The following is an 18,991-nucleotide window of genomic DNA, read 5'->3' on the forward strand; positions in this document are numbered from 1 at the left end:
CAAACATATGAACAATTCAATTCAAGAGTTTCATAAAAACAATTAATGAATGTTTTATAAGAAAATAATCGAATTTTGCATCAACGTTTCATAAGATAAGATCATATATTTATAAAGAAATTTTGTTATCTTTACGGAACGAATTTTGCATTACACTTGGTAAAACTACTGAAAAAAGATGAGAAATATTGCAATTATGTTTCATAAATTTCTCACCACGACAAATAGTGGAACAAAAATATCATGAAAAGCGAGGTACCGATTAAGAAAATCCATATAGAATGATTAACTTCCCTCAGTTACGTGTATCCTTCATTAAATAACACTGAGGAACTCTTTTTTTTAGTTTTCTCTTGCATAATTTTTTTTTACAGATCTTGAATGCTTTCACATAACTGATTTCACATCTGCAATCGGTTTCTCTCACCAAGCTACAGTTTTTCTTAAATTAGATTTTAAGTCTATTTTTTTGTCGAAATTCCTAACTTTAAAAGCGTCATATATTACAAACTTGTGAGGCAGTTAGGGCACATCATTATGATTAAAGTTTGATATGAATCTGTCCCTGGAAATGTCATCATACACCACTAGGGGAGCTTCTCCTTTTATGGACTGTTTCCTCGTGTGCTTCTGAACATGTCATAAAAGGAAGCACCCCGAGTCGCTTTCGACCACATTTTGGGGCGTGGGTTCTTATGCAGTTTTAATCATGATGATGTGACCTAATCTCCGACCCTCTGTTATATATAAAGTTTTTAAACTTGCACACATAAAAAAACTGGGATAAAAATGTCAATTTAAAAAAAATTGTAGCTTTAGGAGCAAAATTTAGATTTGAAATCCCCAGTCTCGAATTGGGTAAGTTCAATGCAACCGAAAAATTGTTCCCCAGTGCAATTAATAGAGTTTGCTATCAGCATTTGTAAGAGTTAAAAAATTTGAAATTTCGTTATTTCTATGAAACGAGTTTCGGCTTAAAGTTTGGTAAAACTACTGCAAAATTTTAGAAATTTTCAGCATGAAAATTATCAAAATTAATCGTGGTATTTATTAATAAAATAAAAGAAGGATTAACTATAGGCAGTGAGTCAGCTCAGATATTGCAAATGAAAAATTCAGGGAGAAAAATTAAACAATGATGATGAACTATTCCCAAAACAAGTACTTTCATTAAGGCAATTTCTTGAACTTTCTCAGTCTTGAAAGTTGACATCATGAAAGAAAGCGACACAACTCAAGAAAAATGTATAACTTAATAGTTTCTTGCATTGCTTTCAGCAGTATAAGTCCTAATCTAGTGTAGTTGGGATATGAGAAGATAACATTAAGAAGGTAATTTGCTTCATCGAGTAATTGTTATTAAAATTTTGAATAATTGTTATTTAAATCAGTCCTGTTTTCCTTTACCGCCACGCCATCGAAACTAATAAAATACTACAGAATAATGTTCAAAATATAAAAAAAATGACTTCTTTCATTTGCATATTCAGTCCTCTCAGATTTTTATTTTTTATTTTATAACCGTCGTTGAACAGCCGATCCAATTTTATGGGTTAACGACTACTAATGCTCAACTCCGTAGCCTTGCAATTTTGTACTCAATCGAGAAGACAAGGGAACTCCTGGAACGAGTATTGGGAGAAATTTGCCTTTGTGGAGGACTTTTTGATGGAGCTAACCCGCATTTGCGTTACATGGAGAGGAAGACCACGAGAATCTCACATGGTTAGCCTGACGGCAAGGAAGCTCTAACCCATGATCCGTCTACCACTGAGGATATTTCACGTCAGCACTTTGATGGGTGCAAGCCGGATGCGGAATTCGTATCGACTGGTATTCGAACCCGATTCATCTCATTGGAATGTGGATGCTCCATCCCCTGAATTCTCTCAGATTGAAAAAAAAAGAACCATTACACAGTGCTTTCCATACATACTACTGAGAGCAACTGGCATAAAAAACTTTTGAACGTTATTCAATTTGTCAGTATAGGAAATTATACAATTCACAATCTTTTGATAGCACAAAATTTTATTTCAAACACAGTTTACTCATTTCTCAAAATTTATTTCTCTGTTAAAAAATCCATTCATACTTTTTCGCTTATGAACCAAAATTATTACATTATCTGTAATAGTTGAGATTTCATGATCACTCTGTTATCATATCTGAAATAGTATCTACTTTCTGTCTATTAAAGCTATATTAAATGATTTTCCGTATAAAAGCGTTTGCACTAATACATAAAATAATTCAGTTGCTATTCTAATATATTTTTTTTTACAAAATAAATTCATATCAGATGTCCGAAAGATAACCGACAATATGAAAAATTGATTAAAGAAAAATAAAAAGAAGTTGAATTGCACGGTTTTCTACATTATGTTTAGGAAATTAGATTATTTATTCTCAACAAACTTTAAATTTAGTTACAATATTTACCAACAGATTGCGCTGTTAGTTCGAAAAAATATAAGACAATGTTTTCTGCTACATTACCTATCACTCCTTCTGATATTTTTGTCTTCAGACTAAAACATGTAATTGTTGGAAATGGTGATTATTTTCCCGATATTTTGTAGCCAAGAGTCCCATCTGTTGAAGAAATTTTGTAAGTAGTTTTGAAATATGGTAAGAATAAATTATCTAGTTTCTTACGAGGAACGCAGCAATCGTGAATTTTTATATCCTTTAATTTTTCTTTAATTATTTTTCTTTTCAATGTATCGATCATTTTTTGGAAATCGACATTTTTTCTAGTTTTTCAATATAATAGACACATACATTATTCAGATTGTGCGCTTACACGTGATTAATCACTGTACAAAAACGGCAATATATTTGCAATCATGAATTTACAATCATTATGAGGCTAAGCATTTATTGGAATAAACCGTATAAATTCATAATAAATAGTAAAACCTAAAAAATATTTTTTTTTCATTTGATGTAGCAAACTTTAATGAATGCCAAAAGTTATCAGTAGTGCCAAAAAGCATTTTCCACTTAAAACAGCATGTTTAAATATAATAGAGTTGGAAGTATTTATTTTGTCGGCAATTTCATAAAAACTATTAATGAAATTTTTTTTACGTTAAGCAAATAAAAACTTAAAAAATTTTTTTCCGCGCTTGTAAAAAGTTATCTAAGTTAACATTGATGCTATGAGGCTATTGGCAGAGAACACTGAAGCAATCATTATCGTCAAATTTCCATCGTCATTTCCAGTTACGTTTTCTCCTCAGCGGCTGGCTGGCTTCTCACAAATAGCTAAAGCATGCTTTGATGCAGGCTATTTGCATATGAAGCGTACATTCATTGACAAGTAGAATTTTATTTGACAATCTGAAAAAGAAAAGTCAACATTCACTAAAATTTAACATAATTTTTTTTTCTGTTGAAAAAGTAATTCACATATCACAATTAGACACCTAAATCAGTACTCATATTGTGAATTGGGTAACTGCTGCCGGAAAAGAAGTGAAGTGATTGTGCTTAAACCATTAAATTTAAATTAGACTTAATTGAATACCTGTGAGCGACATCACGCGTGTGTGTCAAACCTGGTTGGCTTCTGAATCGGCAAATGCCACGATGAAGTCGTTTGCAGGTATCCAATGCGATATCTGCATGTGACGTAGTTTGGGTATCTCGATCCTGATTGGTTGTTGAAACGTGGTATTTGTTTACGTTAGAAACTGTTCTTTTCATTCTATTTCGAGTAAGCCAAGTTCATCAAGCACAAATTCGCTTAAGTGACACATTCTGAATTCTTTCTCTAAGATTAATTCTCAAAGATTTAAATTCTTTCACTACATATGTATACAGAGACTTTATAGAAAGACAGGCACGAAGTCATGTGGAACATAAACTATCTAATTACGCATTGAAGTTGCCAGGTACACTAAACAAAAATATATAACGGTTACAATTAAATACATAAACAAATAATAAATCTAAGTTAAATAAAAGAAGTAGACGAGAAAGAATTATATTTCAACTAATTCGATGTTCGTTAACTAACATTCTAACCTATATAGAGAGACCTAGCTCTACTTTAATACGCCATTTTGCTGTTACAGATTAGCTTATGCAGACGTCATGGGTCATATGGGTGGGGGTATTGGAGGTCTTCTTCTTGAAGTGGAAGTACTCAATTGCGACAAAATAATATTTTGTTGAAACAATGCAACAACAGTACCATTTCTGATATTATTAAGAATTTACTTAAATGTAGGTAAAATACAATTTCGAACTTTGATTTAGTGAAAGAAGTAGACTTTAACGGGTATACTTCGCTTCAATAAATTATAAATAGCTAATATATTTGTTAGATATAACTATAATACATTCCTATTATTATAATTCTTAACCTATTCACAGTATAGTGTTGTTTCAGGACGAATTTAAGTTTTGTTATAACTGTTCTAATGTAAAATAGTAACTAATATGTAACAGGGTATAATTCTTCCCTTTTTTTTGTTTTGTTTACATGTGCAAATCTGCATGTAAATAGTAAAACCATTGAAAATAGTTGAGAAGAGACCAAATATTATATTTTAAATTACACTAATTATTATTTTTTTGTTGATAAAATAAGAAAACTCTTTAAATATTTTATATATAATATCTATTTAAAAATGTTTATATTTTCAGATTTTACTCTTAACGGCTGAAATTAAAATTTTAAAATACTTTAAAATATTAAGATAAAGTATTTTGAATAATACTGTCAAATTTGCTTTATACAGCCTAAATTTAAATAAATGTAGAACGAAACTAAACTATCTTTTAAAATGCCGCATTCAACCCAAGCCCCTAAAAACTGTCTGCCAGTCGTTATCTACATCACGTGACTCATAAATAAAATGCGTGGGTGTGAGCTTTATAACATGCATTTGCTTGGATTTTCTTCATAATCATCTAAGATCGTAAACAGAAACGAATCTCATCCTTAGATGGTGATTCTTCTTTGAATAATCCCTCCAGTTAAGACTCTTTCCTTCAAAAAAATAAGGTAAGCAATGACCTTTAAATTTAAACTATCCTTTGACATTTAAAAAAATTTTACTGCTATATTTCATAATTCTTCCACAATATTTTACAGAAATTCAATTTTTAATATTTTTATATTGTGTTTCGGTAAAGTACATGTGCTATACTAACATTAGAAATGAGTAAAAACATAGACAAGATTTAAATTTCATTCTTTAATTAAAGCACAAATTTTCATCTACTGTGATATTATAAAATTAATGAATTATATAAAAAAAATTAGTTATGAACGCATTACAAAAAAATAGCGGCAGAAAGATATTTAGCTGAATGGATTCAATAAAGAAATGATGTAGACTAACGGTTCGACTAGTAAATGATTACTTGTAAATTATCGAAATACTTAAATATACGTACAATGTCTCAAAATCTTTTATCAACTCGTTTTGCTATATGATGTTCATACGAGTATTTATGACGAGTATTTTATCTGTGTCATCTTATTATGATGAGTATTTTATTAAAAATTTTATCTGCGAGTATTCAATTCTTTTTAATTCGTAATTTTAAATTTAAGCAAAATTTGAGTTTGAATTCCGAAAAGTACGGAAATCTTTCAAATTATGCTTTATATAAGTAATTTTTTTTTCTTTAATCATTGGTAATCGCCTTCATATTTTAAAAAGGGTGTTAGAATTCCAGTAGAATATTTGAAATATTCCAAAAGTCAGATCTAACATGTTTTTTTTAATCTTATTGTTACATAATAACAGATAAAAAACGATATTTGAAATTACCTGAATATACAAAGTACCGTTTTAACTCCAGAGAATGCCTAAAATGTCCCTCAATGACATATAATTTTTTATATTTTAATATTAAATAGAAACAGTCTAATTTTCTGAGATAAATATTTTAAAATTGAAATAAAATATCTAAAATCTTATGAATTGCTTTTGTTTTTTACTCCTTATTTTCAAACTATTTTAGTTTGAAATTATTAAGAAGTATTCAACCTTTTCTTAAACCTTTTTTGCCATTTATTTTTTAAATATTGCATAAAACGAGATAAATGAAACAAACTTAAATTGTATTTTGCACACACTATTTCCATGATAGGATTAGTTAAATCGTGTAACATTCTCTTAAAATTTTAAAATTATTTAATTATTGTAATTACTTAAATTTGCTTATTTGTTCGTACTATTTACTGAAATTCTTAAAGTTTTTACACATTTTAAAAGTGTTATGTTGTTCTTCGAAAGTTGTGTCTTAAAGATAACATAGTGCTTTGAAGCGCGTAATAAACAGTTTTTATCATAGTTGTTGTGAATTAACAACATATTAACTTTTGTGCATCTCTAATGAACTTCCTCCATGGTTTTTATAAAAATAACCAAGGGTATAAGACATAATAAGTAATATAATAATAAACTGCAGTTTTCAGAAGATAAAAAATTCCAACTTAGTTTTTTGAAATTTTTAAAATAATTACCATATAATATTGTGTTTAGGTTCTTAAAATTTGCAAAAATTGAGAATTATTAATTTATTTCAATGAATTTTGAATAAGGAAAAAAATATTGCCACATTGGCATTTTTTTAAATGTACAAAATATTTGTCTGGATCTAAGGCTAATCACTTCTTCTCTGTAAAATAATAAATACAGTTTTGTTCCAAATTTAAGACCCTCCAGCTAAGCCATTTTTTGATTCATTTCTTTTTCTATTTTTCTTCCTTTCTGTCACTTTTTCTTAGAAAGAGCTTTAAAAATAGCCTTAAAGGGTAGTGAGGAAAAAGAGTTGATTATATTAATTACGTACCATTACATGTTTTTAACAGCCACACCGGCACTCAGTAACTAAAGGATATTGAACTTTCAGCCAATTGCAATTTTTCTTCATTTCCCAATTCTGACAATGCCACCGTAGGAGAACTTTATTGACAGACTTGTAAGGCTTACATATCATACCTTTGGGAAAAGAACAAGTAGGACGAGACGCACAGGAATTCTCTAAGAACCATCTTGGCCAAAATCGAGGACCCAAATCTCGCCACTTTTGCAATAAGGGGCAATGGCTTTGTAACCAAATCAAGTCTCGAAATCTAGAAGGAGAAAAAAAATGCAAGAGAATACTAGCAGTTTCTATTTTTTATTTTCATTTTGTGTGAAAAAGTTTCTAAAAAACAGATAGAAGTCCTTTTACGGATTTTATTGCATCGAATCACACTTACAATTTTTATTTAATATTCCAGTAGGACCGTAAGCATAAGAGATACGCTAGAGAAGAAATTCGTTTTGTATTTTTAACCCAGATGGAGCTGGAAAAACCGTCTCTTGCCTACTTCTCCACCCATCTTCCATCAATCGTCGTTTGAAGTTTGCGGAGTTAACTAGACTTAATATGCACTACTATATTTACTTTAATTTTAATTATACGATAAAAAAATTATGAACTTTTTTAATCTAAATTTCAATTATGAACTTTTTTAATCTAAATTTCAATTATGAACTTTTTTAATCTAAATTTGTTCCTATAATATATTATTATTATAGGAACATATTGTTTTACCGCTATATTACTGCTATATTGCATTTCCAATTTAATCATGCAAATGTTAGTCATTCTGTTTATTTTGCATTGAAAATTTTTAAGCAAATATTTGTGACTGTAACGATTCTTGTTAGAATTTGATTCAAGAATGTTACCTTTTCTTTCTAAAGTAAATGATTCTTATATTTATTGCAATTATTAACCATAAACTAATTATCATTTAGCATTTGCACTCTTAAAAATTCCTTTGATAAAAGGGTACATAGAAAATCTATTGGAGTATCTAGGAAAGGGTATCGAGGGAATAAGGGTTTTTATAATTTTTTAAGTTGATATCAAGTAGCATGTTTGCATAAAGGCTCAAATCTACCAATTAAAAATTAAATAAAAATAATTAATTTTGTTTATGAAAAAATAATGTAATTAAAATACAAATTTTAAAAGGAAATGTTTTTTTACAGAACAAAACCCATTCCCCTCTTGCTCCTTCGCTCCATTATTTTTAATGATATCTCTGAAAAAAATCTACTCTACAAACTCTTGTATCCTCCTTATGATTTACAAAATACATTCGAAAATATTCAACAAAAATAATTCGTACGTTATCGATAATTTCATGTAAATAATCATGAAATTATAAATAAAGTTATTGGAAGTATTTCACAATATTTTTTAATCAATTTTATTTAAAAAACATTTTGTTGTTTCAATTTTTTAATAATCGTGTTAATAATTTAAATTCAAATGTGAGCCTTTCATTAACATTATGGGGGAGAGTGGGGTCAATTGTAACATTTTTTACTTAACTATTTTTAACTAACAACAAATCCAATATATTATTAGTATTAATTGACAGACGAGTAAAGTAGACTATCCTCTACTAGAAAAAATAATAAATACCTTATTTTAAATGTTATTATATTAGTTATTAACAATTTTTGACAGTTGCGCACTTGTTACAATTGTCCCCACTTACGGGGTCAATTGTAACAGTTCATAAATTCAACTAAAACATAGTGAATTATACATATTATCATAGTTGTGATATATTTTTTTATTGATCAAAATAGTAGTGATATTTTAGGAGTAAAAATAATAATGAGCGGAGACCTATAGGTTTAAACTTTTAACTTTATGGGGTTAAAATTTTTAATTTATGCTGTGAAAGGTGACAAATAAAATAATGCACATGCAACATAATATAAATGATATAGGAAACTATTGGTGGTTCTTAAAGAGTTAAGTAATGGTTTGTAAACATAAGATTATTTATTTTCAGCTGTTACAATCGTCCCTTTACTTATTGTTACAATCGTTCCCAAGACGCCATTTCAGCTGCATTTGATAAAAACATTGCTAGTTAATTAACAAAACTAATTCCTTTTTATTGAAATGTTAATTAAGGTGTCCACTTGCATATTCGGTTAATAACTTTTATTTGTTTAAGCAAAATAACTTTGTAACAATATAATAATCTAATGCCAAAATAAGTACTTACGTAGCGTGAAAATATCTTTTGTGATGTAACTCTTTCAAAAGTACATAAAAATGGTTGCCAGCAGGGGTGTACATGTACATTTATTAAATACACCTTGTGCGCCACCTAGGAACCAAATCTAGAACCCGACACTCGAAATTTTTGCTCTGTTACAATCGTACCTTGTTATAATTGACCCCACTCTCCCCTACTCATCTACAACAACTCTAAACAAAATGCTGTTAGTCTTTTAAATCTTAATTTGATTTTAAAAAAATAATTCGAATATTTATTATCAATTAATAGTTATCAAATATAAAGTGTTTATAGTAATTTTTTCAGCAAATACCACATAAATACGATACCCTGCTTTACATATAAATTCTCAAAATTCATATTAACTTTCACATTTTACTACTGAATTACGGAAAGTTTTTTTTGATTTTTTTTTACGCATTAGATGTTTTGTTTTGTAAGTAACTATCACGTTTTGTTAGAATTATGTACAATTTTTTATTATTTTTTTCATCTGTGCTCTTACTTTGTTTAATATTATTTTAATTCTGTTTCACATTTCTTGAAAATTCCATTTTTTCTATTTAATGAAAAAATAAAATTTCTTAAAAAAAATTATTTTGAAGCCATTGAAGAAAGTTGAAAAGTTGAATTTTAAAATTTTGGCAGTTTACTTGCGTGTTAATCACTTGTTAGACCTTCTGAATCTCTCATTGCTTTGTTCGATTAGTATTTTGGGAAAAATAGAGCAATGAAAAAGGGTAATTAAATTAATAAACCATTAATCTCACAGAAAAGCATCCAATGTATTTCTTGTGTGAAAAGTGTGTGTAATTAATATTGTTTCTATTAGAGCCCATATTTTGAGATTTTAGGGAAAACTATTATATTCCCTCGCTACCTTTCCATGGTTTTTTATCTCATTTTATTCCAAATATAAACATTAAAGAGTTTTTATTAAACGCTTTCTATCATTCATTTTGAACATTAAACTTTTCTTTCTGGAACTCATTAATTTTGTGGTATTTATGAAGAAAAAAAACGAAATGACAATGGTAAAAAAAGCTTTTTTCCTCAATCGACGGAAGCTTTTAATATGTTATTAGGAAAAAAATCTACATGTGTCAAAACCATGCGACTTTTTCACCTAATCGATTTTCTAAAGTTTATTTGTCTGTACAAATAATATATATATAATAAGAATTGATAGACAGATAGGGCAGAATTGAAAGGCAATAGCTCTGTTAATGTTTTGTAAATAAATAAAGTAACATTCGAGCACTGTGGGAGAATCTTGAACCATAATATAGTTCAAATTTTCTACAACTTTAATATAGTGCTTAGTGGAACCAATCTTATTTATGAAATCATGGTATAAATTAGAACGAAAAAATGACTTAATTTAGCATCATTCTAAAGTTGAAGTCAATTTTCACCTTATTAGGGTTTAAAATACCGATATTGTAATACAAAACTAAATAATTTTTCGTCGTTTTATTTTTAATTCGCCCTTTTATTTTTAGTTCACAGTTAGCTTTTGATTTTTTTTTCTGGTGCTAGATTATAAACTGGAATTTTTGTTTTGTAAAAATCAGCTTTCTAAATATAACCTTGAGATTGAATTTATTACTGCATTACATTCGATATTAATGTTAATAATTAAAAATTTAAAGAGAAACACCACAATAAATTTTTTTAAGTATCTTTGTTGGGTTAAATATTTCGTGTTGTCATCCTATGGGATCATGGAGGTTGTGTCTCTTAGTAACCAACAGCATGGTGGTGGCACTAATATCAGCAATGCAAATCGACATTAAACCTTTTCGTCTCAGACAAGTTGGTACCCGTCGATCTAAAGCTCGGAGGGCTCCATGCCACCAATAAGTTTTGCTAAATTTGAATAACGTTTTCTTAAGATAACTTTCTTATGTTTGTAGACTCGATTGATCCGACAATATTCATTCAATTGAATTAAAAACTTAACTGCACAAAACCTCAATAATGTATTTTTATTTGCAAATGGGATTATTTTTATTGAGTTGACAAGTTTTTGATTAATTAAATGAAAGTCAATTGTTTATAAAAGTTAGAATAAATGCCTTTTTTAAATTTTAAACACGTGTAGTTAACGTCCGAAAAGGAGACCTTTTCTCATATTTTTCTAGAGATAATTTGCAACAAGAAAAAAAGTAATTATCTTGCTAGATTAATGATTAAAACAACAAATTTTATGAACATAAATTGCAAGCACTGAGTTTGATGAAGATTATATTTCAATTAATAGGACAGATTATAAAAGTGATAATAGTTGTTATCTTAAGACATCAATATCAATTGAGCTATGCTCGCACTCTGTTTAAGGCACTAAGCTGTCATCCTAAAGGACTGGGATTCGATACTTCGGCTTAAAGCCTAAGTAGGCCTAAAGCCTACTTAATTCCAGATCGATGGGTACCAGCTTATCTAGGAAGAAAAGTTACTAACTGGGCAGTGCTGACCAAATTACTACAATCATGCCATTGGTCACGAAATAGTGAAGTCTTTACTTTGGTGACCCTAACACCCTATTTAGATGAGAACTGAAAAAATGCGTCTTAAAGCACTCTTCTGACGCCACAAGTCTGAAAAAGGCTTAAAAAGGTTTATCAACCTTGATGTAAAAAACCCCACCTTGCAAGGATTAACGAAAAACAAGCACATCACGCAAAGAGCCAATCATCGCGTGCCTGAATTCCGGCCTGACTTCAGCCAGCAATATTTTCCTGAATGCAGGCTAGGAAAATCGGAGGTAAAAAATCAGGTTTTCGTTCGTCTTTTGACGTCATGAGTTTGATGTCGGGACTTGTGTAAATGTGGTATAATGGTCCTTAAATGGGCTGTTGCTGAAATACTTTACTTCATTAAAAATCGTTACCTTTATTGCTATATTTTGAGTAGTGTGATAATAACTCAATACTGACCTTCTTCTCATCTTGTTTCCCATTTTTAAACTAACTCTTTTGCCTTCTCCTAGTTTCATGGTGTGAAGATGCAACCGTTTGATATGACGGGGTGGAATGCCAACTGGTACCAAATGACCCGATCGGGTTTTCTTTATGCTCAATTTCACAGTTCCATTCGGATGTAGACGAGCAGCGGTTGGCTGTTGAGTACTCATGACTTCAGAATCGAATGAACTGCCAAGTATCCTCCGTAGATTGTAGACATCTAGATCACTAGGTTTTGGATCATAAAGATTTCCCTCCGGCTCAACAAGTCCTAATACAGGTAAGAGATCTGAAGCAGTAATTCTTCCACCGAAACAGTTCGAAAATGGGAGGAAAGTAAATAGGAGACTGATGGTAATTGATTTCATGATCTGTAAAGGAGAAAAAAGAATTTATTGCCAAATATAAGCGAAGCTTTTAAAACATTAAATACTGGAGCTAAATTTACTCTAACCCCAGTAAAGTGCTTAATTTTAGCTACGTTTCTGCTCAAATTGAACCACATTATTGTGTTATCAAATTTGAAAAGATTAACTTGAAAGGTTTTATAGTTCAATGATAACTTATAAGTTTACAGCCCATTTTAGCGATATTACAGCATAGCTTGCACGCTGTGTTGAAATTTACAACGCCACATTGTTCTTCTTAAAATTAGATAATGTTTGAGAGCAGCTATTCAATTTTTAGCAAAATGTTCATTTTTTTGAAAAGCCTAAACCTAAGAAACGTATGATCAAAACTACCAAAATGTAGTAAAATTTACTGCGTTTCTGGCTCTGTGGAAAGAACGAAAAACTCAGTAATTTTTACAGATATTGATTGATGATTTTGGTAAAATTAGCAATAAAATAAGGTTGCATGATGTGAGATAAAATTTGTTAAGTGTGGTAAAATTCGGTAAATTTTTAAGGATAACCTTAGAGCACGGCATAAAACCAAATGAATGGTTTAAAAACTGTACATTTTAGTTTTGATAGCTAAAATTATGCTGTTCTTTTTCTTTCTTTTTTTTAAATTTTTTTAATAGAAGCATTATTACAATATAGTATGGTAATTTGACCAAACTTTTTTACTCCCTGTATAATATAACTATTTTTGAGGAGCAAAAAGTATTTTTTTTTATGTACAGAGAGCACTTATTATTTTTTGTTTTAATTTTAAAACGTAACTTTCGCTCAAAAAAAATTCAATATTGCTCGTCCAACAAGGAAAGCGTCCAATACTTGAACTATAAAATCGGTAGCAAGAACCATAATTTCAGAAAAGCTTGCAACTATCTTATTAAAGTGTTGAGTTAAACCATGTTTCAGTTTAAGTTGAGCAATATTATCGTGTAATCAAACTTAAGAAAAATTCATTGTCACTATAATGTGGTTCAACACTGTGATAAAATATCAGCTGGCCGGGATAGCCTGGTTGATAGGATGTGGGATTGTTGGTTAGAATAAGAGTTCGATTCTCTCACCAGCCGAAGAAAGCCCGTATACTAAATGGCGACTGGTGACTGCGGGGGTCACAAATTCCTCCTAGTTCCCATAAAAAATTATACTTCTGGGGGTACTGAATTGGAGATTGATCGTTCTCTGGTTCAGGTCAAAATTACGATGAATGAGACCGCTCTATAAAACGGGCCTTGAGATGTGCGTATGGCTGAAATCGTATTTTTGGCCATAGATGGAGCCACTGAAAAACAAGAAACGCACTCTTTGCCTTAAATTCTCTTGGTTTCCCAAGAAGGCTTGCTGGCATGGTAAGTAAGCAATAGAAACAACAACAGCATCAATACCAGCAAATTTGAACTATATTATGATTTAAGACGTTCCAAAATTTCTTTATCTTCTCTCTTTTATGCTTTGTCTTTATCTCATCTCCATGCCTTCTGTCACAAGGAAATTTATCTTAACTTAATTCCAATAAATATATATATAGATATAAAAAAAAAAATTAGAAAACAGTGAAACTTCATTCCTTGCTCACTCCATTCACCAATCTCCGTGTTTGGTTCGCAGTCATCGCTGATTTTCCCTTAAAAATCGATGAGGTTTTTTTTTTTAGATAATCTAAAATTATTTTGTTAATTTGATTTTTTTAATTACTGTATACAGGAACATTTTATTAATCGCAATGAAATGAATGATTACCTGGATTGGAAAAAATCAACTGTATTTGGGAAGAAAAAAAAGAACAAATCCTTTAAATTTAGGATTACGGGACAATAAGAGAAAATAATTCAATAAGAACAATAAGAATAAGTAAAATAATTGTGTAGCAACAATAAGAAAAAATAATTCAGAAGTTATTTTACTCGTTGACGATACATAACGATTACGATATATCATTTTAGTCGCTCGAAAGGGAAACAGTTTTTACATCACCCAAATTAAGTTTTTTATATTTTTAAAAATTTCAACATTAATTTTAAGATTTATATCTAACAACATCTAAACTCACTCTTTAGTTACTGTTCAATAATTTAATAACTTAAGTAAAGTTTTCTGATGCTTATAAAAATTTTAACATTAATGTTCTGATTTATATCTAACAACAACTAAACTCGCTCTTTAGCTATTTTTCAGCAATTTAATCACTTAAATTAAGTTTTTTTCATATGTTTAAATATTTTAACATTAACGTTAATAATTATATCTGACAACATATAAACTCGTTCTTTAGTTATCATTCAACAACTTTATCACTTAAATTAAGTTTTTCATATTTTGAAAAACTTAACATTAACTTAGTCAGATATAAAACCTAGTCAGATAACTTAGTCATAAAAACTTAGTCAGATATAAATCTCAACATTAATGTTGAGATTTATATCTGACAACATCTAAACTCGCTCTTCAGTTATTATTCAACAATTTAACGATATAAACTTATCGTAAAAGTTAGTGAAGTAAATATCATAAGTGAGATAAATAAACTTTCATTCAGTGATGGATAGTAAATGATAGTTATAAAAACAAAATTGCAGAAAATTGCAAAAATGAATTAAAAATTGCAATAACTTTCGACTAATTGGAATTTCAGAAGAAACTTGCATAAAATTCATAAATGAAAATGGTCCTTTCAGCTAGTCAAATTTCAACAATGAAGTTGTATTTTTTTGGTCTGCATGGTATTTTTTACTACAAGTTTAAAAGCTAACTTTTGGGGTCTAGTTTTATTGTATTTTTTAATTCTTGAACTAAATAACGAATATTAGAAGTTGTTTTTTCTATTTTTACATTTTTTTAATAATATTTCCAATCGTAACTGTACATTTCTAAGTCTTTTAGTTTCTGCGCATCAAAACAAAATGCAATAACAAATTGAACACCTAAAACAAAGTCGGCCTTGGATTTTTGAAATATAGAGTTGTTTAAATATTTTCTACTGTCTATGACAAACAACTAATTCAACACTCTTACAACCATAACGAATTATAACCACGTTATAGCATAATATTGGTTGCATTAGCAATTATAGCAACCATAATAAAATATAAAGTTGATCCATATTATCGTACATATTAAACTTAGATGCACGGTATTATGGTTCAAAATGAACGGAAATTAAATACCTCATCAAAATTGCAGAAAATTTGCTGCATATTATGGTTTACGGTTCCGATTTTGAGGTTCCACGTGACTACAACTTTTTAAGAGTGTAGTGTTACTAAATATTACCATTATTAATTTGAATTATGATTCACATAAAGTTGATACAATTGAACTAATATTATTGAACTAATATTAATTTGTATAATTAAATTTTTAATTATACAAATTTTTTGGTCAATTTACTGGTCAATTTAGTGTGGTCAATTTATTTTAAAATTATCTATCTAACAGATTTGCTCTTGCCTATATTTCACTGATTTTGTTTACTTTAGAAATGTAAGTTTTGATAAAAAAAAAATTATTTTTAATTCATTACGTCTTTTATTTTTATTTCGAAGCTTAGTTTTGCTTGATTATAATTTTTTTTTATTTAGGAAGTAAACAAAAGGTAATCGAAAGGAACACTCAAACTACTGCAAAAGTTTCATTATTAAAAAAAAAAGAAGAAAAAAACATCTCAGTGCTATTGAAAATATAGTTCTTGAATTGTCTTTGATGTAGAAAAGTAAACAAATGAAATAAAAGAAGATGAATAATAACTTGAGATCTATTGAACTAAATCTTATTTTCAAATAAATCTCGCTTTAAAAAATATTGTTCAATTGTTTACAGCTGTTTCGAGAAAATAAAAAAAATTTAAGTAGTTTATTTGCAATTAAGTATCATAGAGCAAAGTATTTCTCTTTTTTTAAATGAATTAAAAAATTGTTTAACACGTAAGACGTTTTTTCTTTTAAAAGATCCTCTGTAAAATATTGTTTAGTTTTAATTTTTTTTATAGTCTTTTATATTTAAATAAGTTCCTTAACATTTCCTAAGAGTGCAAACATTTCGGAAATTAATTATAAATAAAAGCCAAACAATAGATTTTGCACTTTTTTTTACTGTTTTTAGATTCTTTAAATTTTCTTTTGCTTTTAAAATTAAAAATTTTAAAACTTTTAATTTTAGATCCTTTTCGGAAACTAAGGTTTCAACTTGCAAACTTTTAAGACCTGCACATTTTTCTGCAACTAATATTTCAATATTAAATAGTTAAAAAACAAAACACCTTTTACAGAAAAAAATATATCTAAATAAATACCTGGCAATTAAAATGACGCAATCGAACATAAATTGAAATCTCATTCCAGTTTTAAAAGCATGCAACTTACTTTCCGTCGGTGCAATTTCAATTATGTTCTTTTTCTCTTTTAGTAGAAGATGAGAAAAATGATGCTTAAGAGTAAAAAGGATGCTTTGAGAGAGGATCTTGCAAGGATGCTGAAGATGAAGATAATATTTTCGAAGGTACCGCGGAGAGGTTGGACCACGCCGACGACGAGTCTAGACTATGGGACCCACCGATCAGGAGACAGACGACGGACGCCCACCCATTTCCACGACCCCCCTTCTGCTTTTTTTTCGTAAATCCCTCGATCCCCGGGGTTTTGAGAGGTCGCAACCCTGAAAAGAAATAGGGGAATCTGATCGAGAATAAATTAATTGTATAAAATCCTTCCTATTGTGAAATTCTGTGCCAATAAAACTATCGTATCTGCTCGCATAAAACTTAGTTTTTTAACTTTTCAATTTTTCATTCTGAACAAGCTAAATTTTTTATTTTAATGTTCATCCAATTAAAGCTCTTTGCCATTTAATATTAAAGTTTGTGAAAACACGCAATTCATATATTTAATAAGTAAATTTATGAATTTATCTTCTAAATTCTACATAACTTACATTTTATTTTGCAAATCTTTCATTTAGTAGAAACAAATTATTATATTTTATTATTCCTATAGAATAATTTGTTTCTAAATAACTGGGCTATGTAAATTTTTTTCATTCTAAAACAAAAGTTTAAAAACTTTAATTAGAAAAAGATTCCAAATACTCACTTTTTTTTTTAATCGTTTGCCCACAAAGCACTTTTCGTTTTTTTTTTTTAAATTTTAAAGCGTTAATTATTGATAAAAAAGACGCATTAAGAAATTTTTTGTATAACGAATTTATTTATATCAATGATTTCTAACTTATGCAAAGGCTAAAAAGCTGCGTTTATGATTTTTCTTTCTTCTCTATTATTTTGTTATTTATTATTTTTTATGTTAAGGAGCTTATTTATTGAATACTGAGTCATCACATACATAACGGGAGAAATTTCTTAAAAAGTGTTTTTCCTTTGTAAGTAAATTTTCTATGACAAAATAAATAGGGCTTTAAATTACTATAGATATTTTGATGGAACTAATTCGAATGAAATAGAACTAGGAGACTCCTCCCTCTGCTCGCTAACGTTCGCCAATCCCCAGAAATGCTTTCGCAGTTCCCTTCGAATTGCTTCATTGCTCGAGCTTTACTGCGTTCATTCAATTTATTACTTCCGTTTAGATTTGTATACTTTATTAAAGATTAAAGTTTAAAATAAATGGTTTATAAAATGTCTACACCGCTCTTAGATTATTAAGCATCATTTAAACTCAACTAAACTAAAACTCAGTGGCTCGACAGCCCATACTGGGCCAAGGCCTACTGTGCCCATCTCAGTTTTCTTGACCTTGGGCTCTGGGGTGCAGGAGCAGATGTTCCGATTAGGTGGTCAGCCGAACGCGAAACCCCCAGTGCTTAGTTTACAAGCAAGCTTGGTACTCATTTGTCGCCCCACTGAAGGGATGAAAGGCTGAATCAACCTTGCCCGGCCCGAGGATCGAACCCAGGATCTGTGGCACGGGAGGGCAAAGCGCTACCACTCAGCCACCGGGCGTCGTAAGCATTATTTAAATTACAATAAATTTAACATAAAGAATATTTATCTCGAAATAAAATTTAACTTACGGCAAAACATTAGTTAGAAAAATTAACTTAAAATATGAAATAATGAAACAGTGTTTATCTGCTTTGCTTTATGCCAACAGGTGAAAAGAAATTTCATCTATTTTATATCCACTTTCGTACAAGTGTTTCACATAATACAGATAATTTTATAATTTCTATCTCAAAAATTAAGTTTATGTATTTTCTTTTTTCATTCCACAACAAAATTTGAAATTAATTCCAAAAGTGCAAGTTTTTTTTAAAAAAAATTGTGTCTTACAAAATTTAACTCCTTTTTCCAACTTAAATCGTTAAAAGTCTTAAAAGAAAGACGAAAAACGAAATTTTTTGGATTAAAAAATTTATAACAAGATTTCTGAGAAAAAATAGAAAATTTGAATATTGGGTTTTCACATACTTTAACATTGCGGAGAAAGTTTCTTTTTTTTCTTTTGCCATTTCAATTTTTAATAATATCTTATTATTTTATTATTTTTATATAATTTTAAAGAATATAATTTTATGTAATAAAATACAAAATTTGAACGAAATCGGTCAAA

At 29.1% G+C, this 18,991-nt stretch overlaps 1 protein-coding gene and 1 long non-coding RNA gene across 2 annotated transcripts; one reads left to right on the forward strand and one right to left on the reverse strand.

The window, feature by feature from the left end:
• Window positions 1-2,011: 2,011 nt before the first annotated feature.
• On the reverse strand, window positions 2,012-16,926 carry LOC107443424 (noggin-like). Its single transcript, XM_016057279.4, has 4 exons — window positions 16,790-16,926; window positions 12,004-12,401; window positions 6,820-7,102; window positions 2,012-3,345 (listed from the first exon to the last, which is right to left on the reverse strand). The coding sequence occupies exons 2-3, from the start codon at window positions 12,396-12,398 to the stop codon at window positions 6,832-6,834; spliced, it is 666 nt and encodes a 221-aa protein (XP_015912765.2). The 5' UTR covers window positions 12,399-12,401; window positions 16,790-16,926; the 3' UTR covers window positions 2,012-3,345; window positions 6,820-6,831.
• LOC122268848 (uncharacterized) lies at window positions 4,879-17,190 on the forward strand. The gene is made up of 3 exons (XR_006224715.3): window positions 4,879-5,017; window positions 12,057-12,310; window positions 16,833-17,190. It is a non-coding gene; the product is annotated as an uncharacterized LOC122268848 (long non-coding RNA).
• Window positions 17,191-18,991: the final 1,801 nt, after the last annotated feature.

This window comes from Parasteatoda tepidariorum, chromosome 6, assembly GCF_982258835.1.
Source record: "Parasteatoda tepidariorum strain Cologne lab strain chromosome 6, Ptep-v5.0, whole genome shotgun sequence".
NCBI lineage: Eukaryota > Metazoa > Arthropoda > Arachnida > Araneae > Theridiidae > Parasteatoda > Parasteatoda tepidariorum.

What these genes read in the sequence shown, in the direction of transcription:
- LOC107443424 (XM_016057279.4), bottom strand. Translation starts at nt 12,398, where the DNA reads ATGAAATCAATTACCATCAGTCTCCTATTTACTTTCCTCCCATTTTCG. An exon ending in GGAAACAAGATGAGAAGAAG is followed by an intron (nt 7,103 to 12,003) that starts GTCAGTATTGAG and finishes TTCTCCTTCTAG; the next exon opens with ATTTCGAGACTTGATTTGGT.